Raw genomic sequence first — 25825 nt, 5'->3', positions numbered from 1 at the left:
AAGAGAAGCATGTCATTCTAGAACGAAAAACTCGATGCTTATTGCCGTTTTGACATATCCTTCACCGCTCGATCGATCTAATGACATCTTCTCCACGTCTGATCAGTCCATCAATTTGTCCCCACAGCTCGCTCAACCTCCACTCGTTCTTCCTCAAGTATCAATCAACATCTCTTTCCTCACAACAAAGCCATACCGAGAAGTGTGGACATTGCAACAACGAGACCGCAAGCCATGACGGGAGCGGAGTCGATCACACGGCCATCTGCTGCTGATTTCTTGCTTCCAGAGGTGCTGGTGGAGGTGCTGGTGCTGGTGCCGGTAGCAGCGACAGAGGATCCAGAAGCAAAAGCAACGGAAGCAGGACCTGAGTTCTGGGAACCACTGCCAGAGAGACCAGGGGCCGTGCCTGCGCCGTTCTTGAGGTATGTGGCCGCGGCTGAAGGGAAAACGGGGAGTTCGGAGCCAGTCGTCACGTTCCAGTTGCTGTCTTGTGTTGGGCAAATGGCTGGGGAACCGCTGGGCCTGTATCCTCCGCTTCCGGTAGGGCTGGGAGTGTTAGAGAACGCAGAAGCCAGGGTGCCGAAGTCGGTCAACTCTGTAACACTGTTGCCGTTGATTTCGACAAGACCGTAAAGATCTGCAGGGGCGGCTGTGCCTTCTCTGCTGTATTCATAGGCCAGACCACCGGAGTAGCTGGGCGTCATTTGCGGGCCGTAGAGAGTTGCGATTTCCTGGAATTGGCGGGTCGTCTTGACGCAGCCATATTCTGAAAGAAAGAGCGGAATGGAGAAGTTGGCAAAATAGGTTGCCTTTGCTTGCCAGGTGGAACCCTCAAAAGACGAAGGGTCACACCAAGAGTAGTCGTTGTAAGCGAAGAAGTCACTACGCGCCATGGCGTCGTCACCGCAGTTCATGAAATCGGCGGTTTGATAGATCAACGTGTCGACATCGGCGGCAGAGTAGCCGACAGGGATCGAGCGATACTTGCGTGCACTAATGTAGTTCTTCATGTCACGCGTGACGGCCTTGACGTATGGGGCAGATGATGTTGTTGCTACGCTGTTGATATCCTCATTACCGGAGAAGAAAAGCAGGGTGTTGCTGTACGTGTGGAATGCGTCTATGGTGGAGAAGACGCTCTGGAGGTAGTCGGCATTGTATGACGGCGCTGGATCGTCCTGGTTGATCGAGTATTTGGGCGTGTTCACGTCCAGTGCAAGATAAATACCAGCAGTTGCAAGAGCCGACATACAGGCATCATGGTTTTGGCTGTTGTCGACTGTGTAGATACGCACGGTGTTGATCTTTAGTTTCTGAAACCTGTTTCCCCTTATCAGCAATGCTTCGAACATCAGATAATTCTTTTGCTTACTCGGTGATGTCTCGTGTGCAGGTGCTCTGGTCAGCAATTGGGTCAACAGCACCGGAGGAGCCGCCTGAGCGCGATTTGGTCAGTGTTGAGATAGAGGTGAGGATTTAGGTGATGGCCAACCTGGCTGGTAATCGACACCACGAATATAAAATCGATTGCCTCCAGCAAAGAAGGCTTGAATCTGGGTCAGTGTTCGCTATCCCTGCAACAAATGGACGCGATCCTACCATTTCCTTGAACAGAGACCGAGGCGAGCGAGGACGCTCTTTTGAAGTAGTGAGGGACTAGGCTTGCAGACGCGGTGGTAGCAGTGAGAGCCAGAGCAATAGCATTAATTCCCTTCATTTCGATGGATGGATGGTATTATATAGATAGAGTGTGAAAGTGGGTAGAAGTTGTTGGGATGTTGTTGATTGAGCGGAACAAAGAAAGTGCTTGTAAAAGCGAACCAATTGTGGAGGGAGTGACTGTGGCGTTATTGATTAAATGAGCTGACCGCGTGAACGAGTGAGCGGTATGAAGAAAGAAGTGAGAAGAAAGAAGAGCGTCGTGGAAGAGATGGATTTGTTGAAGAGAGAAAATTGGAAAATTGGAAAATTGGGAGAAGCGTGTTTGAAGGATCTTGAATTTCAGGGGAAGGAGTTTTGCCAAGATTTCACACGCTAAAGTAAATGTTTGCGCACCTCACTTTGTCAGATATGGCAACGATTCGCCCCACCAGCGCCCTTCCAAAAATAGAACAATTATTGATCTACACCAAGTCACCAATAGATGATAATCATGATAGGGGTCTATCATCAAGATTAAGAGTTCACTGCAGTCTGCAAGTCATAGGCGCCTCGGCACCACTTTCTTGAACGATGCGAGTCTCCTTATCTTTACAGCTGCAATCTCCTCTGCTTTGCTACTCTGCCTCTCTGCTGCATGCCCCAATCTCAGATAGATTCATGAATACCTACTCTCCTCGAGGTGACAGGCAACGCGCTGTAGCTCCAGAGCAGGGGAGAGATTTGGCTCCAGTCAGAGTACCTTCATACACCGCGGGAGCGGCAGAGCGTGAACGAGAAGTCCGGTGCCATTGCTTGAAGGAAATAACTGTTCCTGAGGGCTATTGCCCATACGAATCAGCTGTGGGCTCGACGAGTATAAGCTCTTTCTCAGCATTCAGGGTACTGCCGTTCCCTGGTACCTTGGTGCCTTTGTGTTGTGTCTCCTTCTACTATAATCGTATAGATAAGCATCCTGTCATGTTCATGTGTGACGATCATGCTTCGCAATAGCTCACATCAATCTAGAAATTGCAAATGTTCGGCATCCGACACACCATCAAACAAGTCGCCAGTCCAACCCTTGCGATATCCGAACCAAAGCCATGTCGAGACCGGTGTCTGAGCGCTAATTACAAGTCTTCACTTTCATCTCTGGTATCTCATCATGTCCTTGATCGCAACTGATTGCCGCCATATACCTATATGATGCTTTCTATCTTGTTATCGCTGTCTTTCATGCATGCGATTTAGCTCCCGTGACGGCTAACCCTCTTGATCCTTCACTTAACATTGATATACCTGCCTCATCCATGGCTTCCATATACCGAAATCCCTCTAACTCAGCGTCTGCGTAAGACAACCTTATCTGTTTGCTAGGTCTTAACCGGTGCTCAGGAATGACACCAATATCGTAACATTGTTCTGACAGCAAGCTTGCATCCCCTGAGGGAACTCTTATGGCCGACCTGGCACGTGACATACAGTCTGACTTTCGACCCTCTCCCTCCAGCGCCGTTACAATTTTGCATTCCAATCACCACTCTCGTACTGCTCGTCTCATCTAACGGCAGAACCCTCGACCTCGTCGATTTCGATTTCATCTTCCTCGATGCCAGTCGCCGGACTATGATGAATTATGTAAGTTAAGGACCTGTCTTGATTGGTTCCATTCCTCTGATCTACGACTATCGCGATGTGGTTATTAGGATTACTACGGCAAGTAGACATATGACTTTTGGGTATTTGGCCTGGATGCTGGAAGGATGGCTGCAGATGGTGGCCAAAATATTGGTATTGGCCGGAAAAGATAGCCCTGCAGGAGCAGAACCGTAAATTGCTGGCTATAGGGACAATTGAGGCCTAAGGATTAATAATTTATGGGCATAGTTGGGAAAGTGCAGGCTCAGAGCAGCTAATAGAAAGGAGAACATTCGATTGCCTACGTGAGAGCCATTAGTGGTCCATAACTGCGGAGAAATTAGTATGGCAAAAGGAGCAGTACCAATATAATGCAGCAGAAAAGTTGTTAATATGTAAGACAATCTTTATGTATTTGGCAAGATTTGATGATATTCCACTGTCGTAAGGTAGGCGGATGAAATTGCATGTGGTTAGAGCAACTAGCTTATCGATAAGAATTGTGTTTACTCACTGAAAAGCTCAAAAGACGCGTCCCGCGCGACTTCCAATCAAATAATCCTTCCGCTTCCAAGCTACTCTGCCACAATCTTGCATCCACAACGGTAATGGTATAAACCTCAAGCTTTGTGATACATAGAGAGCTCCACAGTGGCCAGCATGACAGATGCACGGTAAGATATCCCTTCTTGCCTCTCAATCCCAATATGAGGGACCTTCAGCTCACTTTTGCTTACCAGCTTTCTCCATGACCTGGCGGTCAAATGCAAGCCTGTCGCGACCGCCAAACCCACGACAATATGGGTCGCCATCCTTCGAATTGACAAAGTGCCTAGTGAAGACAGCACAGAGGAGGATTTTCTTTGGATCAAATGCCACTCAGTAAGTCTATTGCAACTTTCCCGGACGAGCTTCATGGCCTCCAATGCACTGTATTCCGCAATCACGCCTTCCTCTAGGACATCTGGCCCTTTATGTAAGAACTTAGCCAGACTTAACACTGATGTGTTGTTAGAGGATCGAAACAAAGACCATTCGTGATCAATACCAGCTGAAATGCCCGCCATGCGAACGCTGGGTCCTGAAGCACGAGTCTAAATTAGCCAACCTCACTGCGACAATGGCGGATCTTGATACGTACATGGACAAAGTCATCGTCTTCGAGGCAATCAAGGCTTCAGACGCCAGTCATCAGGTCACTCGTCAGCCTCTCCAACCTACCAACGCACAAATTCTCTCTCCTACCAGAAGATCTTCGCATAAAGCTGCAGATATCAAACCGAGCCTTGACGGCGCGTCAGACGAGAACCATACCCCACTATCCCACTCTGCGGTCAGAAATCGCTTGACTCCTCACTCGGGGGCCACATCCCCATTATCGACATCCGATCATGCCGGCGGAAGTGTCGATATGGCTGGTTTCGATCGGTACTATGCCGATTTGCATGACAGAATTCAGGTGTCGTACCCTGATTACAGTGACGGTACGCATATCCTCGTGTTTTGAGTGCTGAATATGATTGACTCCTGAATGCAGGACAACTCCGCGACGCTCTTCGCCGGATTTGGATCAATGAGTCTGAATCTGAGAGAGCCAATTACGCTGCAAAGCCAGTCCCGTTCGATCACCGAGTCCACGGCATCAAGACTGAGCCAACTGCGGAAACAAAATTTCACGAGACGCCTCCCTTGGTTGAGCCTCCATTATCTGCTGCTGAACTCGAAGAGCAGAAGCACAAGAGCTTCCAGCTTCAAACGCTTCTCAAAGATGCAGGACCCAGGATGCTGGAAGCGAGTGTAGAGCAGGGTGTCAAGCTTCTTGATCAGCTCAAAGATCCTCTGCTCAACAAGATGGGAACCAGCCCCGATGCCGAGCAGTGGATCCAACAAATTGACAATCTCATCAAACAGGCTGTCAGAACCAAGACTGTCATTGGTGTTGTTGGAAACACTGGCGCCGGAAAATCTTCAGTGATCAACGCCATGCTTGACGAGGAGAGACTTGTACCTACCAACTGTATGAGAGCTTGTACAGCAGTCGTCACTGAAATCTCGTACAACTATGAGGAGAAGCCATACCGTGCGCAGATTGAGTTCATATCGCCCGCCGACTGGGAAAAAGAACTTAATACTCTATATCAGGATCTCTTGGACGGAGATGGCAAAGTCTCACGAGATTGTGCGAATGAGGATACTGACGCCGGTATCGCGTATGCAAAGATAAAAGCAGTTTATCCTCGCAAGACCAAAGAAGACATAGCCAACAGCAGTATCCAAACTATGTTGCGAGAAGTATCCCATATCCTCGGTAAGAGTAGAGATATTGAGGAGAAGGATTCGCTCGTGTTCTACAAGAAATTGCAGAGTTTCGTTGACAGCAAAGAGAAGTCTACCAGCAACAAGGACAAAGACAAGAAAGAGCGCAGAGAGATGGAGGTGTGGCCATTGATTCGAGTGGTCAGAATCTATGTCAAGTCTCGAGCACTTGCTACCGGTGCTGTCATTGTGGATCTCCCGGGTGTTCATGATGCCAATGCTGCCCGTGCCGCTGTAGCAGAAGGTTATATGAAGCAATGCACTGGACTGTGGATCGTGGCTCCGATCAACCGCGCGGTGGACGATAAGGCAGCCAAGTCGTTGCTTGGGGAGTCGTTCAAGCGACAGCTGAAGATGGATGGGGGTTTCAATTCAGTCACCTTCATTTGCAGCAAAACAGACGATATTAGCCTCGAAGAAGCACAGGACTCACTTGGCCTGAGCGATGAAATGGAGCCCGATTGGGAAGAGCTGGAAAAGCTTGTGAAAAAGACCAAGTTAATGAAGAAGCAGATGGACGAGATGAAAGACACAAAAGCTGTTTACGGTGAATCCATGAACGACATCGACGAGCAAATAGAGATCTGGGATGGCTTGAAGGAAAAACTTGAAGGTGGAAAGACCGTCTTCCCACCCAAATCGGAGTCTGCGGGCAAGAAACGAAAAGGCAAGGGCACTGACAGAGCCCGCAAGAAGCAGCGGAGAACGAAGTCAAGCGACGACGAAGGCGACGACGTTGAGGAAAGCGACTACCACAGTGATGACTCGGACGAATATGGAAAAGGGTCTGAAAACGAGTCTGAAAGTCAAGAACCATTGACCGAGGAGCAAATAGTGGCAAAGCTTCAAGAGCTTCGCGCAACTAAAAAGGAAGCCCGAGCCCAGAGAGGTGAGATTACGGAGCGTATCAACCAAATGCGAAAAGAGATCGACGAAAGTAAGAATGCTGAAGAAAAGATCGAGAGCAAAATGTCTGCGATGTGCATTGAGGGAAGGAACGCATACTCCAAAGGCGCCATCCAGCAGGATTTTGCCGCTGGTATCAAAGAGCTCGACCAGGAACTTGCCGCTGAAGAGGACGAGGAGAACTTCAACCCCGATGCTGAGATCCGAGACTATGATGAAGTTGCCCGGGGATTACCCGTCTTCTGCGTCTCCTCTCGTGGCTACCAGAAGTTGCAGGGTCGCCTTCGCAAGGACCCTCACATAGCCGGATTCACAAACATTGAGGAGACCGAGATCCCTCAATTGCAAACTCATTGCGAAAAGCTAACGGAGACGGGCCGATCAGCCAATTGTAGAACTTTCATCAACAAGCTGAGCCAGCTCCTGAACTCATTGACCCTCTGGGCGTCCAGCGATGGCACTAGCGCAAATATGACCGCCGAACAGAGAGCAAGAGAAGCAAGATACTTACATAAGGGGCTGAAATCGCTTGAGAGTGTAAGTGCACGGGGCCCTGATTCCATGTACAAGTAGGACCTCCTTCGCATTTGTCTTGTTTTCTGCATGATGGTGGAAAGGAAAAGAAAGAGGGTAGCAAGACGTTACATTTACTACGGAAAGCATCATAGCTGGTACGGTAGAATTGCTTGAATCATCGCTAATGCATCAAAACTTCAGGGCCTCGAGACTGCCGTCAAGACCGCTTGCAAGGAACTTGGTGATGAATTCGCGGACAACATCTACGACAAATACGGTAAGTGTGCGAATTGCAAGATTGTGGATACAGGCCTGACGGAGACCGCAGAAACCGCAATTTCGAATGCCACGAACGATTCAATCGCGACTGCTCTCAAATGGGGGGCACCTGTCAATCGCGAAGACCGTGCAGCGGGTGGACTCCACTGGAGCACCTATAAAGCCATTTGTCGACGTAACGGAATCTATACAAATGGTCAAGGACCGCATGTAAGTCATCGCTTGTCTATTTCTGTGAAGTAAAACAACGCTAAGTCATTATTTCCTAGGAATGGAACGTGGAGCTGTAAGTACTGAAATTAGGAACCCTTAAAACTTTCTGCTGACAGTTGTTAGCGCTGAACCTATGATGAAACTGCTCGCTTCTGGATGGGAGAAGTAAGTCGCTCCCAGAACACGGCTGTTTCCCACTTTGTTGACAATAGAAAGGGCCTTTTCACGCCGCTCTCCAATGGTGATGGCCAGCTTCGCCCGCAATGCAGCTGCTTCCCTGAAAAACTTTCATAAAGACATTGAGGCCCGAGCTCGTCAAATAGGTACAGGCATCGCCGGCGTCCACATGTTGCAGCAGCAGGTCGGAAACTACGAGAATCTCCTGAAGGACCTCTCTGCGACTGTGAAGGATATGATCAATACTAACCAAAAGGAGATCAATCGCGAATTCGTTCCAGTCATCGAGCAAGCGATGGCGGCTGCTTATGAGGCATGTGTCGAGGAGCGAGGTGAGCCCTGACCTTCCTACCGGACTGATCACTGGCTAATTGCGAAAGGTACCGGGAGCTTTGCGCGTATGAAAGCAGCAATGAATAGTCACGTCGCCCAGGAGCGCCATACCATGTTCCAGTCGAGCGCTGAGAACGTCAAAACCCGGCTGAGTGTCATGCTCAAAGAGCTGGAAGTGTACATGAACGATAAAGCTGACGAAGTGTACATTGCGATGCGACGCGATTACAACTCGGTTCTGGGCGGCGGTGAAGTACCTCAGAATGGCGAGATTTTACCAAAGACGCAACGCCTTGTGCGTAAAGAGATGATGCGTATCATCAACGGCGTAGAAAAGGTATTTCAGAAGATTGCTGGTTTGGAGGTCAAAGATGAGGATGATGAGGATGATAACAATGTCGCTCACAGCAGTGACGATGAGGATGGAGGCCGTGTTGTTCGCAAGAAAGAGGAGGGTGAAAACACCAAGGTTAAGAGAGAGGCGAGTCCATCCAGGCAGCTTGAGGATCAAGCCTCCCTCGACGAGCCAATGGCAGGCCCAGACTCTGATTGCGAGTCAAAAACGAAGCTGGAGAGTCCCGAAGCCCAGGAGCGATTGGACGGTCTTGTTCCGGTCGACAGCGGCGATTCAGAGGGATCGGAGAGCTCTGATGGTTCCGGATCGAGTTGAGGCTCCTCACCTCTTTGGCTTTTACACCTAAGCTTTCTGCTCTCGGCCCTTCCTTCCCTGGGACACTAAATACACTGATTGCTCTATATGTGTCTGCTCCGATCGATAGCTGGACATCTCAATTCATGCTTCCACGAGTTCCTAACATCTCGATGCTAGCGGCTTCTTGTCAATAGAAATTATTATTTTCCTAATTACCAATCCAGGATAAGGCAGATTAATACATAGATCGAACAAACTGCAAGGTATTTCGCGCTTCGTTGAACATGCAAGTGATGGATTGACTTCAAGTGGACGCACCTCAATCCTGCGCTCCAGCAACCCAGGAATAGAGCCTACCCTAATTTGGTACCAACCATCTCCCAAAGAAATCAACAGCTTGGTCCTCTGCCATCTGCCCGCGCCTCTTCTCGTCTTCGTCTCCTGGGTTCCCACGAATGGCAAATCCATGCCTCGCACCCTCCACTACATTCATCTCGAACATCTTCCCCCTTTTCCCATCGGGATTCAACTCCAGTTCCTTCCTCGCAAAGATCTCCTCGATCATCTCGTTTCCCTCGGGCTTGAGCTGAAAATCCTCCGACCCATTACTAATACACAGCGGCAGCTTTACCGCTTCGATATCCGTCGGCAACACCAATTGGCTGGGATGTGCGGTGAAGCCGCAATCCAGCAACGGCTTGCCGGACGATGTTTTCTCGCTGTCCTGACAGAGCAGCGTGACATACTTCCCGCCCCAACAGAACCCGGCGGCGCCCACGGGCAGGGAGGTGGACGAGCGGAGGGCGGCGAAGAAGGCGAAGATCCGAGGCTTGCAGACGGAGGCGCGGCAGTGGTAGAGGGCAAAGGGCATGTGCGTCATGGCCCGCAGGCCCGGGAAGATCTTGTGGAGGACGGGCGTCCCGGCGTCGGTGACGGTGGAGATGGTCGACAGGAGCTGCGGGTCCATCACGTATCCTACGGCGAACCCCGAACCGTCAGCAAGACCGACGACACACCCCCCCCTCTCTCTCTCTCTCTCACCCCTCTGCGCGCCCATCGACACGCCGGGGTTCCGTACCGTCCATGAAGTCGGGCAGGTACACCGTGTACGCCCCCCTCTCCGCGTAGCGATCGGCCAGCACGCGCGAGTTGTTGAGGGTCCAGCCGAAGACGTCGGGTATGATGACCACGATGCCCTTGGCGGCCTCGCCCGAGGGGGGATCGGTCACGTAGGTCTTGAAGCCGTGCATCGTCTCCTCTCGGCCGGACGGAGTCCCTTCGTGAAGGACGCCGGAGGCGCAATCTTTGCAGGGCATTGAGGCGGCCATTGAGGCAGGTAGGGTTGGAAGGACGAGGGTGGTATGTGGTGTTTGCTTTTGTTTTGTTTTGTTTTGAATTCTTTGCAGCCAGCGAAAGAGGGTTGATTAAAAAGGGAAGACCCCTCGGACCCTCGGGAGCTATTTTTCAGGACTTAATTTAGCGTATTCACAACCCTCGACCCTTTCGAATCCTTGGCGTCACGCACCCCACAGATCTAAATAACAACCTCACAGCTATAATTGGAACTGTCGGATTTTCTATACATAAATCAGACTCCTTATCGCTGCGACTTTTGAGCCGCTAGAATAGAAAGAGTTCTACAAGAAAACGATTCATCTATAGATTTGAAGAGGAGAGTGAAATGATTCCCGAGCAGCGAAATCGACAGCTTCTCTTTTTCCCGACTTCTAGATACTTGTAAACTGAATCTTTCAAATCTAGATCTCTTATATACACGACTGTTATCCAACAGTCCTACGACCCTTTCGCCCTCAATCTTTTCAAATTCCGAGCTTGGATTCATGAAGTTGATAATCCGGATCCATGAGATGCGTCCTGGCGTAGGACCTTCAGATGCCAAGCATTCGAAAGGATTATGAAGACGCTAAACGCAGGGGCGGAGGTTGTCACCTCCGGCCTGCCAGAAGCAGCGAAGAGGAAGAAGGGCATCCATCAGCCTACCTACTTTACTTTACTCCTCTCACATCCTCATCAAAAGGAAGAGCAATCCATCCATCCCGCGACCCTTCCTCGGGCAATAGATGTCACCGCGGCATATGCAACGAGTACGGGTACGGGGAAGGGGCGTGCTTGGCTCCTCGGCACGCACCTTCCTGCTGCGATAACAGAACGAGCCTTTGGAATCTGGCTTTTTCTGATGCCAAGGCGAAAGGTTCCTATCTCCCACCACAGCGTCTCAAACTACCATCGCACCGATAATCAAAAGATACATCCAATAGTGTGCTCCTACGCCACCGTCCAACCTGACACCGAATCCGACCCTTGACCCATCCCATCCCATCCCATCCCATCCCATCCACCATCCCATCCCATCCCCCCACCCCCCACCATCTCCCCCCCTCCCGCAAACCAAAAAAACCAGCCTAGCCGTCCACACCCCCCTCCAACCAACCCCTCCACCCTACGCGCGACCCTTCCCGCCCCCAACAAACCCCCCCCCCGCGTCTCCCACCGCGGAACCCATCCGCCAGCGCCGCGCCCATGCCCTTCTTCTACCGGAAGAACTGGGGCGGGAAGCATTTCGGCGGCGGCGTCGTCGTCGACAGGCACGGCGCGCATCGCCAGCCGTGGCGGTTGAGGTTGGGGAGGTTCAGTTGCTTTAGGTGAGGGAGGGGGGTTAAGGGGTAGGGGGGTAGGGGTGGGGGGGTGATGGTTGATCGGAACAAAAGGGGGGGGGGTGGGGGGTTCTGGGGATGGCGTTGTGAAATGACCGGTGTAAGGGATTGGTGGGAAGGGTTTCGTTGTGTATCACGAGCGTTGATACATCTTTTTGGAGGAATTGGAGGGAAGAGTGCAGTGCTTGGGTGCATAGGTTTTGATGGCAGCGTTTCTGTCACATGAAAAGCATGAGCGATGGCTGCGGATGAGAAAGCCTTAGGCGTGGGTATCGATAACGCTTATTATATTGGCGTATGACCGCCCAGAGTCTAGATATCATGCGTCCTCAACGCCATCGCCATGCCTGAACCTGTCCGTACCCAGTACAAAGTGGTAAAAGAGTCTACTCGTCGTCGCTAGTCTCAACGATTTCTTCCTCTAGCCTGATCCGAAGTCAGTGTCTGCAATCGAACCGGGATGGCGAAGGAAGCATACCGTTTCCGCCTCTCCTGATCCATCTCCCTATATGTACTCCAGCTCAACAAGAGAAAAGCAACGACGATGACCAAACCCCCCCGATGGCGGCAGGCGACAACGGCTTCCCGGTGAGCAGCCAATCCGTCACGGCCACGGTGAATATGGTAAGAAGCGCAGCGACCGAGGACAGAACCGGTGAAGTGAGGGAGATGAGGACGAGGAAGGATCCGGAAAACGTGGCGTTTGCCAGCACGGACACCAGCAGCATCCACGCCGCTTCACCGTGCGGCCACTCGAACACCTCTATACCTGTATAATGCAATATTGGCAGCGGTATCCACAGCACCAATAGCGTAAAGCAGCCGATCAGACTCCCAAAGGTGTTCGCAAACAACATGCCCCGCCCGGGGCTTGTTCCCTCCGGCGGGCAGGCCAGCTTCTTATAGAGCACCTCGTACAGTCCATACAGTACACTGCCGACGCCGATGACAATATTGCCCAAGGTACGGTTCGAGCTGTCGTCGGGGTTTTCACCACCGCCTACCGATCCACCGGATTTACCCCCATGTATGGTCGGCAGAGAGTCTCCGTATACGAGGATCAGGACGCCCGCAATGGCCAAAAGGACGGAGAACGCTTTGTCGAAGCGCAGCTTGTCGTGTAGTAAAGGTATGCTGAAGATGTAGGCCCAAAAGGCGGAGCAGTTGTATATGGCTGTGAGGTCGCTGGCCGAGGTCATGTCAACTGCCACGTACCATGACCCACCGGCGACGGTCAAAGCTGTTGTGATGAAGGCTGTCTTCTTCAAGATGTAGGCAACGGGCGATTTGTGGGATTCTCGGCTTGTAAGGTGCACGTCATGGGATTCGACCATTTGGGCTGTGGTCCGGACGAGGTAGATGTGCCGGCGCCAGAATGATTTCCATGGGGTTCTCCAATTCGAGACGCGGAGGATGAGAAGTTGGGTTGGCCAGAGTAATGACCAGGACCCGTGTGTGAAATACCTTCGGTCATAGCAAGTCAGCGTAGCCCGCGTCATAGAGCACAGATGGCAGACTCACAGCATAGCATAAGCCTTATTCCATTTCAATTCATGCTGAACATAGACCGCCGTTTCCGTCTGAATCGTAAAGCTAACCAAACTCAACACCAAAAAGAAAGCCGCATAAGTATACTTCTTCCTCGTCGCCGATGAATCCTCCATATCTGGACTGCGGCTGCGAAACGTAGATCTTTTCGTGACGAAAGCTGGCCGCGCACTTCCATTTGGGCCGTCATATGAGGATCGCTCTCTCTCCTCTTTCAGCAGCGGCGTTTGGGAGCGTTCATCTTGGGGCCGGTGCAGTTGAGGCCTAGTCTCCCCCATCGCTGCTTCCTCGTCTGAGAAGTCGGAGTCACCCGCGACTCCTCCCGCATGGCTTTGGTCAGCTGGGGCGTTGAAGGCAACACCCAGCTGTGGTCGAGGACTGGCCTTTCGACTCGGGGGAGGTGAGGCTCTCGCTTTAGCCAGCTTTGCTCTGAAGGGCGAAGCTCGTGGTGATGGAGGCCTGGAATGCGGGCTTGAGGATCCAGATGGGGGGGTGACGATGGTGGGTGTTGGTGTACTGGAGGGATAGTTGGCTTCAATACTGCCTAATGAAGACAACAGACCATTATCTTTTAACATCCATGCAGGTCACGCATGGAGGAGCGCAATCGCTATTTCGGAGTATGTCGGCTTGAGTTCCTCGAGGCTCGGGGGTGACCTTGCGGCGGGATGATGTCGGCGGGCGCCTGACCCTTGCAATGTCTCGATTTCAATTCAACTCGTAGTACACTTCAACCTCTCATGATCCCTATATCAGCTGGATAATAGGGTCATAAAGTATTCCAATCTTGGTGTGCCCAATGTTCAAACATGCGGCTCTTCAGAGGTTGCTGTGACCCCTGTCTGACATGTGGCCTTACCCGTTCCCTGTGGCTTGATACGAAAGGGAACGAGGGCAAGTTTGCGGAGAGTGTTACTATGAGACTATTGTTTGACTGTCGTAGACTCTTATATTTTATCATGGTGGTAGCATTGTTATCCAAGGAATGCCCTGGATGTCCTTCAAGTCTTTCATCTCCTTCGTGCCCATCCTAAGATACCTTCCACACAGGCTCTTGGCTTGACTCGCTTGCCAAGTTGCCTCCCTCTAATCATCGAAGCTGTCGTTTCATGTTGGGGCAGGAATCCACATTACTGTAACGACCGGAATCTGGAGCGCTCGCTTTTAGAGTCATCTCTGATACCACCGATACTTCCATCCATCCTGGAGGACTCGTCAGCAGGCGTGGTGCCTGGTGCATTAAAGGGGCTGCCTCTTGTATACATCTTCTCATCAGCTCCAAGACATTAGACCTTAATCCTTCATCCTCTTAGTAGGCCTCCCTGCCAGACTATCATCCGGAAACCCATTCCTCTTCGTACCCGGCAGACTACTGGTCCTTATATCATTGTCATCCTGACTAACCCTCCTGGACGGATACTGTGTTGACATTCCCTCAAAACAGTTCGCGGATACTTTCTCCCCGTTTGCGGTAAAATATGGATGTTGTAACGCTTGCTCAGCTGACAACCGCTTCATTGGGTCATACTCAAGAAGTTTCGACAGCAAATCAAGACCTTGCTGACCTGGAGTTACGGATGGCGGAGAATCTTGGTAGCCGGTACTTCTCAGGGTGTTCCAGTACCATGATTCAAGGCCTGATTTGCCGTTGTTTCCTTCCCGTACGTACGAGGAAAGGGTTTGTAGCTGGCTATGTTCCCCTTGGTGTATGAGGCCAGGCCATTTGTCTTTGGTAGGCATTCCTAGGATTTCAACAATCTTTTGCATTTGGTTCTTCTGGAATGGGACGGTCTTTTTGCTGTCCATCTTCGCCTCTTCCCCTTTGAAGATTGGCCGTAGAGAAAGGAGCTCAGCGAAAATGCATCCCACGGCCCATAGATCTACAGCAGGCGTGTAATGCTTGCTTCCAAGCAGGAGCTCTGGTGCACGGTACCAGATTGTGACAACGACTTTATCACCACTGAACAAGGAGTGAAGCGGCTTGTAGAATAGTCGAGCCAGACCCAGGTCACCGATCCTCACTTCCCCTTTCGAAGTCACCATGATGTTGGCAGGCTTCAGATCTCGATGGAGTACCCAATTACTGTGCAGGTAGAGCAGCCCGTTAAGTAGTTGGAACAGAATAGACCTAACCGCAGAGGCCGGAATGGGATGTCGGGTCGGTTGACTGTGGTGCTGAATTATCTGCAGCAAGTCGTGCTCTGCATATTCGAAGACCATGAAGATGCACTTGTCTTCTAGGATGATCTCGACAAGATGGATCATGTTGGGATGGGACAATTCGGAGCATAGAGCCATTTCTCGGCATGCTGATTGAGATATTCCTGTGTATTGGATCATCTCGCCCTCTTTGTCCGGCTTGAACCTAGGTAGCATTTTAGCTAATCATCAGAGTAAGACGCAACCAAACTTATACGAACTTCTTAATAGCGAATTCCCCCGCCATCCCATTATGGCCTACAGCCTTGTATACCCTTCCATACGTCCCACTGCTAATAAAGCCAACAACCTTATACCGATCAAGCACGCGGACTTTGCTTGTATATCCATTAGTCGGCGGCATTTTCCTCGCCTCGGACGATTCTGTGGGTAATACGAAATTGTGAGAATAAGGCTCTAGATAATAAGGGTCGAGGTACGCAGGCTGGGTCGTGTCTGACTCTGGGGTATCAGGCTCGGGGGAATTGGAGATGGGATCATCGTGATTAGGAGTGATGCCATTGTCAAAATGGTTGCGGAGGAAAGTGGGTGGTATAGATGGGTTGTTGGAACTTGGAGGCATGGTGAAGGGTTCGGAAGAAGTGCGCCTAGCAGGCTTTTTCACGCACACATGAAGGGAATAAAATCGATATTGGATAATTTCAACAAAAGTTTGGGCTACTTACCATCGAAAGCAGCCGCTACGCTCCTTTTTAGATTCTGTGTTGCTTCCAACGCTCTTGCCGTTGCAGCAGCTGAGGGTGGGTTGTTGGTGCTCATAGTTCACCTGGCTTTCTTGAAAAGAGCAGAGATGAACCTATTTTTCGAAAAACATAAATGACTTATTAGATCCCGTAGATAGCAGACTAATTGTAGTAGACTTCAAGATTTGACATTCGTTGGATGGAAGTTGAGACGGAGATGTGTGGGAGCTCGAATCCCGCCTTTCCGCTTGAGACACCTCGTCAGCTTCAACGTCAGAGAATAATGTATCTTAGCGAAACTCATCCATAGAGTCAAACTCGAAGTTCCAAATCTGCACAGGCAAATCGTCAGAAAAGGTGGCAACCCTAAGAGCTGCCAGCTTTTTGTCTTTGCATAGGTAAGTTCTTACTTTCGTGGGTATCAACCAGAATGAACTGAACGTTCACATCAACTCAGGAAGACTCAGGATCTTCGCCGGGGCAATCACCTTTTCATGACTTTTGCTCGAATCTCTTCCATGATGCTACTCTTTTTGCCTCGAACCTGTATAGCAGTGTCTAGCATTCAGTTATAATCGTAGGCTCTAATCGAAGCTACTTCAAGGGATCGACCTTCGGTTCTGAATTGCTATGAATTTTTCCCGTTCCATACGTTCCATTCAGAAAATGCCCACTTCAAGCTCGCTTTTATGCAAGTCCATAATATCTAAAGGAAATTTAACGCCGGACGCAATGCCTAACCGTCGTCCAGCTCCAGAAAAGGAGTCTTCTCATTGTTCACCGCTATTCCCTCCTAAGATACCCAGTACCCCCTGCATCTCCTCGACCACTTTCTCTTCCAGCCTGTTCTCATTCCCTCCGGCTCCGCTTAAAGGCTTCTGCTTGCTCCATCGTTCTTCCTTCTCATCAGAAGGCACAACCTTCTCTCTCAACGCCACTTTTCTCTGCAACCATCCCTCCACCTCCTCTTTCACCTGCACTCTGTCCCACTTCACCTCTTCAATCTCACTGGGGATTACAGCTGCACTAGCGCCTGCTTCCCGGAAAGTTTGGAGAATTGTAACTATTAACGAAAGGGTCAGTGCTTCTGACGCCAAACCCAGCGTAATGTATCCCGTCGGATCCTTGGCGGAGGTGCGAGGGCTGCTAGTGAAGGTATTGGATGCACGCGCAAGCTGATTTGGGAATTGATTGAGAGCAGCGGCGACTTCCGGTGCAATTGGTGGACCAACGGCGTGAAGGAGGTTGAGCAGGAGGGGAAGTACACCGCGACCCCAGATGCCGTACATACGCGCTGGGTGGACGAAGGGTCCGAACGGTCTGCTTTGCAGCACGCGAATGAGATTCGTGGACAGGATTTGAGTTATGACGCCTTCCACAGCAAGACACTCGGCGAGAGCTGGGACGCTGGACATTTCGAGGAGGAAGAGGATGCTAAGTTCGCCGTAGATGGGGTCGCCGTTTGTGGCGAGCTGGTCTGCCCAACTGAGAAGAGTGGACGCGCAGCGCCCTGTCTGAGAGTCGGAGAAGGCGGAGATAAGGTGGGTGGTGTTGCCGGAGAGGCTGGGAATGTGGAGGACGGTGCGGAGGATTGCTGTGATGAGGGAAAAATCAGAAGGATGGACGAGCGTAGGTGAGTCGTGGAGAATGATAGTCAAGGAACGAAAGCCTTGGGCTACTATTGTGCTAAGGACTTCGAGACCAACTTGAACATTGGACCTTGATTGGGATCGTGCCGTTGAGCCGCCAGCTGTCGGCGCTTTCAGCTCTTCTGGGGCTACCGAACCAACATCTAAAATATGAGGCTGAAGGGCCAGGTAGAGGATCTTGAGAAGCATCCTATGATAGTCTGCATCGTCTCCGTTCAGGGCGGAACCCAAGTTGGGGTCATGTCTTCGAAGAGTATTCCAGGCCACTGACAGTATGGACTTGACCTCAACCTCAGTCGACTTGACTTCGAGGAGTCGCTGTAGCAATGTGAAGGCTAGGTTTGCCCGTGATTGTGCTAGCCTCTCAAAGATGACTTCCGGCAATTGATTTTCGGCGTTTGCCTTGAGGCAATTGGTGACTGCCACTGCCATTATCTTCTGGAACTTGGGTTCCGTAGCTAGGGGTCCGCTCAGTTCCACAAGCAGGGACTTCCAACTATGGAAAAGATTCTATTGCGCCAGTTGTTAATAATTGCCAGTCCAGTAGAGAGACAATATGCTTACTACTTGAGCCTCCACCACTGATAAGTCAAAGTTTGCCCTCCTAACCTCTTCAGCGAAGCCTTCGTCTTTCTTCCCTACCCACGCCGGGTCATATGCTAGCATCTTATTTGCGAGCTCGCGATTGTAAAAGAAAGAGTCGCCAAGCTGGGTCCGATTTAAAGATGTCCTTTTGAAATCTTCAAGGCTACATCCAAAGAACTTCGATTTGAAGTTTCGATTGAGATTTGCATGCAGAGACGCACTATAGCTTGGTGGCGAGATGGCGTTCTTGATGAGATACGCGAGATGTGGGACGATCCACTTGTGGAATTTTTGGTCATTCATTTGCTGTTTGTAATTGGAGTACATTGTGAGTATGTCTGCAACAAACGATAACATTTGTGGGCTGTGGTAGTCTGAAGATGTCCTGTATGTCTTGCTGCGGGTGGTCGCGGTCATCGAACCTATGTGAGCCCCGAATTCCGAGATTGCTTTCATGAAATGTGGATGCTGAGCTATAGTTGTCAAGACCCAGGGCCAGAAGTCTGCCGCGAGAGCCACAAATTCGAGCATGCTCAAGGCCTTTCGCGGCTCCACCTTCTCGATATTGCAAAGACCGTCCAAAGCGGTATTCAAGATAGGCTCAGACCGCCGCGAGTTCGGAGCAGCTGAATTCTTTTTGTCTTTGAAAGATTCTCGAGGAGTATTACCAGTCAAAACGAAGATGGCAAACCACTGCTGGCGCTTGCTTACGACTGCGGAAAGTAGTGTCCAGATGGCTGATGACAAAGCATCATCATTGAGCGGTTGATCGAGCATTGAGAGCACTTCAAGGAAGTGGCTCGCATTCTCTTGACCTAAGTGGCCTAAGAGTGAAGGTGGCTGTTGACTGGTAGCGGCTGCGGAGCGCACAAGAGAATCCAACAATTCCACAACAGGGAATCTGTAGCTCTCGTGTGCTGTGTACACCTTCGCGAGTATAGAGGCGGACTTGAACATTTGGTCTTCGAGATGAGACGGTGGTTGCAGCAGCAATCTGTTGAGCCGAATCAGTGTGCTAGTCAATTTCAGCGCCTCTCTGACTTGAGAGGTCCAGTACTGTAGGCCACGTGTGGGTAAAGTTGTACTGGGAGTCGCTATACCTTCCCCAAAAGTATGTAACAGAGGCAGGACCGTGACGTCGGCATTCGATTTGGACAAAAAGACGCTGATAATGTACTCGGCTGCTGGTGCAAGCGGCCTAATCAGCTTTTGTGAAAGCTCTGGACAATCGTTGGTATCGAAGCAGTAATCCAATATCTTTCGAAAGATCGAACACAAACGGGAATTGATCTCCATTCGTTCCGACTGTTCAACAAATTTCCAATTCATTGTGGATTCAAAGACTTCGATCATTGTCCGCGTTAGACTTTCAAGAACCTTTTCCATGGCAACGCGAGATACTCCGGCTCCCAACGACATGGTATCTCCGAAGCGTGTGACTGCCTTTGGAGGAGCGTTACGAGATACAACGTGAGTGACGGCGTCTTCAATGAGCGCTTCGAAGAGGCGTATGCATCCGAGCAAGAAGTCGTAGCGACCCAAGAGCATCTCATGAGCCGCTACGACAGCGCTGAGCTGACCTTCATCTTTGCCTATGCCTAGAAGGCCACTCCTACCAAGAAAGGGCCAGACTCTGTCAGGTTTGAACGGCAGAAGGGCGAATGTAAATTGAATGCATTGGATCAGGAGATCGATGGATTCCTTGTCCTCGGAGGTTTTGCGAGGTTTATACAGCTCTTTCTCGAATATTGCGAAGATTACAGAGATGACGTCTTGGTTTCTGTCAAGGCCGTCGCTTGCACCTCCAAGTATTGACTCTGCCGACTCCGCAGAGGACGTTAAAGTCTGCTCTGACGGACCATTGCTTGCAGCCGACGAGAGCATGGCAGTGATCAGACCGATGACTTCTCCAACAATTTCCGCTGAAAAGGTAGGAATTGATTCGCCTGCAGGCAGGTCTACCATGGATGCGCACTGAAGCATTCGACCCATATATGTCAGGGCAGAATAGGAATGGTGCCACATCACAACAAATGGCTTTCCGTTCGAGATAATTCTGCCCTGTGTATCGGAGGGCAGAACGAATATGTTGGGGGGTTGAGCGAGGTCTGTTATGGCGCGCAACACCTTGCCATTTTCATAATGTTGAGCTGTAGACCTGCCAAGATCAGGACCTACCGCGAGGCTTAGAGTCGTCGTTAGTTGAAGAAAGTCTTCATCCTCTTGTGTGCGAACGGGTACATATGCGTCAAAGTGCGCAGGTAATCGATAAGTAAAGGAATCGAGCTCTTCGAGCTCATTCCATGTGGGAAGCTCTTCGGGATCTCTTCCGTCACGAAGAAAAGTCACTGCTCTACAGAGCTGTAGGAATGGTGACGTCTCGTATGGAAATCGAACCAAAGCCGGCTTCCAGATCATCATTTTGAGCACAATATCTTTCATGAATTTGGCACCCGGCTCGGATTTTTTGGATTCTGCGGATCGATCTACGGTCTCCCAGTAACGCTCTGATCCCGTGAGCAATGCGAGCGTCGCCATTAACAACGTTGGCTGGTATGCAACGACAGAAACACAAGCTCGGACCAGATCAAGTAGCATGCTACGCATTCTCTGGCCGGGCTTGCCTTCATGTTCGAATCCAAAAGGTGTGCAATATTCGACAGCTATGGTTATAATGACCTCGAAGACCTTGCACTCATCGACTGCACTAGTGGCCAAGAAAGCAGCTTGGTCTCCTCCATCAGCAGTCGTAAATGATATCGAGTCGTATATCTCCTCCAGAAGAGTTGACTGCTGCGATGAATCGCTGCCTGTGGATGAACGACGCCGTGAAGTTGTGATATTCCTCGCTGCTGATCGCTCGGCGCCATCGGTATCAGAAGAGTCCGCTGTGTTGTACTTGTCAGTAGCACGAAGTGATTGTCTAACTTCTTTTGATTCTCGAGCAGTAAGGGCAAGTTCTCTTAGTTTCTGCAGGATGATGCTCCAAGCTAGGACGGACGGGCTAGACGCCTTCAGAGAAACAGCATCAGAAAATATGTCGTTCAGCTCGTTGACTGCGGCGGAAATGAGGATGTAGGGAGAGCTGCCCTCTGAGCCTGTTGAGACTCCTGCAGCAAAAGACTGGTCGAGCAGTTCGAGTGCCAAAGGAATGTTGAGGATAGACAGAGAGATAAGAGCAGTGAGTGATTGTAGAGGCAAGTCGTAGGGGCCCTGTAATGCAGGATGTGGCTAACAGATTCGTCAGTAGCCAAGAGATATACGTTGTTGTTTAGAGGCTCACCAGCTGCAAGCTATTAAAGAAGCCGCATTCGTTCATTAGTCTATACCAGGGAAGGATTGAGTCAGGAGTAAGCAATTTCGTCGAGGATGTATCGAGCTGAATTAGGAGGATCTGCATGATATGAATCATCTCTAGGATCTGATTTCTGGCCCAGGCAAGCTCGATTTCTTCTTGCTGGCTTTCGTCTGACAACCATCCACTTCCCCTCATCAAGCTCTCTATCCGGGAGCGCAAAGCCTCAACTGCTTCAGCAACGAAATTCTTACTTTTGCTTTGGGCTGATCCATCACCCTTCCAATTAGAAATAACTGCAGTCCCTACATCTTCCAACCAGCTAGATGCCTGGTTCATGACATTATTGGGGGATCCATTTTGTGCTTTGCAGGATGCTGCGAGTGTGACATATTCGCTAGATTTGAGGATGTATCGTCGCTCGGACAAGTATGTCTCCAGCAACCTTCGTCGTCGCGGGCCTGCATCGTGGAAAGGAGCTGGCGCGTTTGCCCGCAGCCCAGATGACTTGCCGAACAGCGACGAAGCCGCATCAGAGAATGACGCTTGAAGTTCGCTTCCTCCTATCCCGTTTGCCAGAGGTGCGATCTCGTCAACAAGACTGCCTCGAAGCAGCTGCACGGCTGGCCTTGTTTGCCATTCCAAGACAGCTATCCTCAAGGCCGAGACCTCGTCAATCTTCGTCTCTTTGCTGAGCCATAGAGTGTCTTCTTTTATCTGTCCAATATCGTAGCGTGTATTACCAGAGGGTGGAACATGAATGGAAGAGGTCTTGGTGTCAAAGGTAGATTTGCTTTGCGAAGTGGGAGCCGAATAGGGCGAAGACGAGTGCGCGAGTAGGTGTACCGTCTGTGGGTCTGAAAGATGTCGCCTGAGGGATCCGGTGTCGGCTTCACCGTTCAGTTGAGAAAGCGCTACATAAGTAGTCTTCCAAGACCTGTATTCCATTTTTAGCACAATGTTATTCAAGGTCCCTTAGGTTGCACACAGTAATTGATGCTCCCCGCTGAAGCATCTGTCGAGAGGCGGGAAGTAAGCCTCTCCAATTGGTGCCATCAAGGCATCTGGGCGACAGCTCCGAGCTCCTACACAGAATGGGCAATTACCTAAAACAGAAGCTGTTGTTCTGAAAGTTCGTGAACTTAAGCGCGACTTGACGCGGCTGTAATTTACATGGGCACTAGCGAACGTATTATACAATTTATATGTCAAACATTGACCAACTCTGGTATCAACACAATATATCCATCGGTCAACAGATTTCTACACATTTAACACCAAGAACATACGCTCTACGTGGCATCGTGTACAGAAATTTACCGAAGACTCTGCAACAATGAATGGAGCCGATTTGATAGATCATTCACCAAGCCGGGCAGAAGCTGCGCCTCGGATTCCGACGGCTTCAAATCTAGTTTTAATTGACAATTTTGATAGTTTTACCTGGAAGTGAGTCTACTCGTACAAAATACCCTCCCAATCAATTTGGCTGCGTGTGCCTTGGGGCAAATCTTGGGGAGAAGCGTTCTAGGGTTATCTCATTCACTCTTGAGCACTAGTCCCATGACCATGACTTTCACCTTTAACAAGACATGCTGACTCCGCGGATTCCAGTGTTTATCAGTATCTCGTACAGCTCCACCTGATTTTGACGCATATCATGGTCTCATTTTTCAGTCTGTCTAACCAGCGCTCAGGTACTAGAGGGAGCCAACGTGACGGTTTACCGTAATGATGAGATCACCCTGGACGAACTGATCACGATCAGACCTACCCAGTTGGTAGTGAGCCCCGGCCCTGGTGAGCTTAGCCCAGCACATGATTTGATACTCGGTATTCATCAACGTCATGAACAGGCCATCCAGACGCAGACGCTGGCATCAGTAAGGATGCAATTCGACACTTTTCGGGTAAAATACCAGTGTTAGGGGTTTGTATGGGGGAACAGGTCATCTACTCTGTCTTTGGTGGGAGAGTAGAGGAGACCGGAGTAATCCTACATGGGAAAACGTCTCCTTTACGACATGATTCGAAAGGCTTGTTCAAAGGTCTTGCTCAAGATCTCCCAGTCACGAGGTATCATTCTCTTGCTGGAACACATCCCACTTTACCTCAATGCTTGGAGGTAAGCTCGTGGGTTGCTAATGGCCGTGACTGCGGAACCAGCATTATCATGGGAGTACGTCACAAGGAGCTTTTAGTTGAGGGTGTTCAATTTCATCCAGAAAGTATCCTTACTGCGGAAGGTAGAGCCATGTTTAAGAACTTTCTCATTATGCAAGGCGGCACGTGGAAAGAAAATGATATGTTTCAGGCCGAAAGAGGTGCTGGTGTCCGCGTCAATGGTTTTGGCAAAGACGGCAAAAATTCGGCTGAGGACGGAACTTCGAACACGGCGTCCGATGAACTAAAGAAACCTTCCATATTGGAAGAGATATTTGCGCACAGAAAAACCGCAGTCGAGGCACAGAAGCAAATACCTTCGCAGCGACCGTCTGATCTTCAAGCTTCTTACGATTTAGGTATTGCTCCTCCTCAGATTTCGTTTCCTGAAAGACTTCGAAGATCACAATATTCGCTATCGCTGATGGCTGAGGTCAAGCGAGCGTCGCCATCGAAAGGCGACATCGCACCACATATCTGCGCTGCTGAGCAAGCAAGGAAGTATGCTCTGGCGGGGGCAAGTGTGATTTCAGTCCTGACCGAGCCGGAATGGTTCAAAGGCAGCGTGGAAGATCTACGGGCTGTCAGACAAAGCCTTGACGGGATGCCGAATCGTCCTGCCGTGCTGAGGAAAGAATTCGTCTTCGACGAGTACCAGATACTCGAGGGTCGATTGGCCGGCTGTGACAGTGTGCTTCTCATCGTGAAAATGCTGGATGAAGAGACGCTGAAGAGGTTGTACCTCTTCTCAAAAAGCCTTGAAATGGAACCGCTCGTCGAGGTAAACACCCCTGATGAGATGAAGATCGCCATTCAACTTGGTGCGCAGGTTATTGGAGTTAATAATAGGGATTTGACGACTTTCAAAGTGGATCTTGAGACCACCAGCCGTTTGATGGACAAGGTTCCAAACGAGACAGTTGTCTGTGCACTATCTGGCATATCCGGTGCAGATGATGTTAAGTCATATCGATCACAAGGCGTGGGTGCAGTCTTGGTTGGTGAAGCACTGATGAGGGCTGGACGGCCTGACGAGTTCGCCAGCCGCTTACTAGGGTCTTCTGAGCCCACTGAGCATGGTCATGAAAGACACGATGTGTTGGTCAAGATTTGCGGCACACGAACACCAGAAGCTGCCAAAGTTGCCGCTGTAGCAGGAGCAGATATGATCGGCATCATCCTGGTGGAAGGTCGGAAACGTTGCGTCTCAACAGAGTCCGCCCTTGCAATAGCTGAGGCTGTGCGCACGACTCCAAAATCGGGGACGAGGCGAAGTCCAGTTCTGAGTCCCGAGGATTCTCTCAAAGCTAGTCAGTACTTTGAATATACCACAAAATTCTTTCGCCGAGAGGACCGAGCCTTGCTTGTGGGAGTCTTCCAGAATCAGCCTCTCTCTTACATCCTCGGTCAAGTAAAGCTGCTGAATCTTGACGTTGTCCAACTCCACGGTTCGGAGCCTGTTGAATGGGCAAGACTGATACCAGTCCCTGTCATTCGTCGTTTTGGGCTTAACGATCAAGGTATAGGTCGAAGAGGCTATCATGCTCTTCCGTTACTTGACTCTGCTTCCGGTGGGACTGGGCAAAGACTCGACGCAAGTGCGATCAAATCGGTACTTGGGCTGGATGAAGGTCTTCGGGTAGTTCTGGCTGGTGGTCTGGATCCTGATAATTTGAAAAGTATCCTCGCTGATTTGTCCGAATGCTTCTCACAAGTCGTGGCTGTTGACGTAAGTAGTGGAGTTGAGGAAAATGGGTCACAGAGTCTCGAGAGAATCCAAAGATTTGTCGAAGCTGCAAAAGACGCTCGGGTGAGATAAGTGCTCTCGTGAGCATTAAGAGATACGGTTATTGTCTTCAGTCATCATCTCTGGATACATAGAGTTTGACATTTACTCCAAATCTTGAAGCCACGCACTTCGATCCTTCGTCTTATACTTTCATTGGAGCAATTTGCTTTGAGAAAGGAATCAAGCTGTGTAGCAAAATCCTCATTCTTCCTGACTTTGGCTGGCAACGTCGAACCATTCCTGGCTACGAGGTCTCTCAGCCCTCACACTTTACCTAGGGTAGTTCGTCTCACTTTCTGAGTCTTGGCAGCCTCACTGGGAGGGGTACTGCCCGCCCCTTTTGACATTTTGCTCAGTCTCTTACCTCCTTCTAGACCTCTTTCACTTCAGCTACACCGTCTGGCTCGCCAGATTGACGGTCTCAGTGTCATTGCTCATACACCGACTTTATCAGGAGTGCACTGCAGGTCAGAAGTATTTGGCCCCAGCAACCTTTGCATCAAATTTGCCTGCAATCAACTCGCTTTGCATTCACATTGGACCA

At 50.3% G+C, this 25825-nt stretch overlaps 7 protein-coding genes across 7 annotated transcripts; 2 read left to right on the top strand and 5 right to left on the bottom strand.

Moving 5' to 3' along the window:
* Positions 1-179: 179 nt before the first annotated feature.
* Positions 180-1720, bottom strand: HO173_010556 (uncharacterized protein; the record flags this gene model as incomplete). Its single annotated transcript, XM_037312441.1, has 4 exons — positions 180-1323; positions 1376-1439; positions 1496-1549; positions 1603-1720. The coding sequence occupies 4 exons, from the start codon at positions 1718-1720 to the stop codon at positions 180-182; spliced, it is 1380 nt and encodes a 459-aa protein (XP_037160657.1).
* A 2222-nt stretch (positions 1721-3942) lies between these two features.
* On the top strand, positions 3943-8692 carry HO173_010555 (uncharacterized protein; the record flags this gene model as incomplete). The annotated part of the gene is made up of 9 exons (XM_037312440.1): positions 3943-3956; positions 4023-4164; positions 4298-4766; positions 4820-7041; positions 7222-7509; positions 7569-7585; positions 7636-7677; positions 7729-8021; positions 8070-8692. 9 exons carry the CDS (start codon positions 3943-3945, stop codon positions 8690-8692), a joined length of 4110 nt encoding a protein of 1369 aa, XP_037160656.1.
* Positions 8693-9032: 340 nt separating this feature from the next.
* On the bottom strand, positions 9033-10002 carry HO173_010554 (uncharacterized protein; the record flags this gene model as incomplete). The annotated part of the gene is made up of 2 exons (XM_037312439.1): positions 9033-9649; positions 9753-10002. The coding sequence occupies 2 exons, from the start codon at positions 10000-10002 to the stop codon at positions 9033-9035; spliced, it is 867 nt and encodes a 288-aa protein (XP_037160655.1).
* Positions 10003-11870: 1868 nt separating this feature from the next.
* Positions 11871-13475, bottom strand: HO173_010553 (uncharacterized protein; the record flags this gene model as incomplete). The annotated part of the gene is made up of 2 exons (XM_037312438.1): positions 11871-12813; positions 12871-13475. 2 exons carry the CDS (start codon positions 13473-13475, stop codon positions 11871-11873), a joined length of 1548 nt encoding a protein of 515 aa, XP_037160654.1.
* A 715-nt stretch (positions 13476-14190) lies between these two features.
* On the bottom strand, positions 14191-15876 carry HO173_010552 (uncharacterized protein; the record flags this gene model as incomplete). Its single annotated transcript, XM_037312437.1, has 3 exons — positions 14191-15262; positions 15318-15480; positions 15783-15876. The coding sequence occupies 3 exons, from the start codon at positions 15874-15876 to the stop codon at positions 14191-14193; spliced, it is 1329 nt and encodes a 442-aa protein (XP_037160653.1).
* A 694-nt stretch (positions 15877-16570) lies between these two features.
* Positions 16571-22385, bottom strand: HO173_010551 (uncharacterized protein; the record flags this gene model as incomplete). The annotated part of the gene is made up of 4 exons (XM_037312436.1): positions 16571-17959; positions 18014-21265; positions 21318-22266; positions 22318-22385. 4 exons carry the CDS (start codon positions 22383-22385, stop codon positions 16571-16573), a joined length of 5658 nt encoding a protein of 1885 aa, XP_037160652.1.
* Positions 22386-22665: 280 nt separating this feature from the next.
* Positions 22666-25311, top strand: HO173_010550 (uncharacterized protein; the record flags this gene model as incomplete). The annotated part of the gene is made up of 4 exons (XM_037312435.1): positions 22666-22778; positions 22944-22959; positions 23027-23129; positions 23186-25311. 4 exons carry the CDS (start codon positions 22666-22668, stop codon positions 25309-25311), a joined length of 2358 nt encoding a protein of 785 aa, XP_037160651.1.
* Positions 25312-25825: the final 514 nt, after the last annotated feature.

The sequence above is a fragment of the Letharia columbiana genome, assembly GCF_014066305.1.
Source record: "Letharia columbiana isolate WasteWater2 chromosome Unknown Sc0000050_s0, whole genome shotgun sequence".
NCBI classification, from domain to species: Eukaryota; Fungi; Ascomycota; class Lecanoromycetes; order Lecanorales; family Parmeliaceae; genus Letharia; species Letharia columbiana.
The sequence above is the reverse complement of the archived record's forward strand: the minus strand, read 5'-3'. Positions and strand labels throughout refer to the sequence as shown.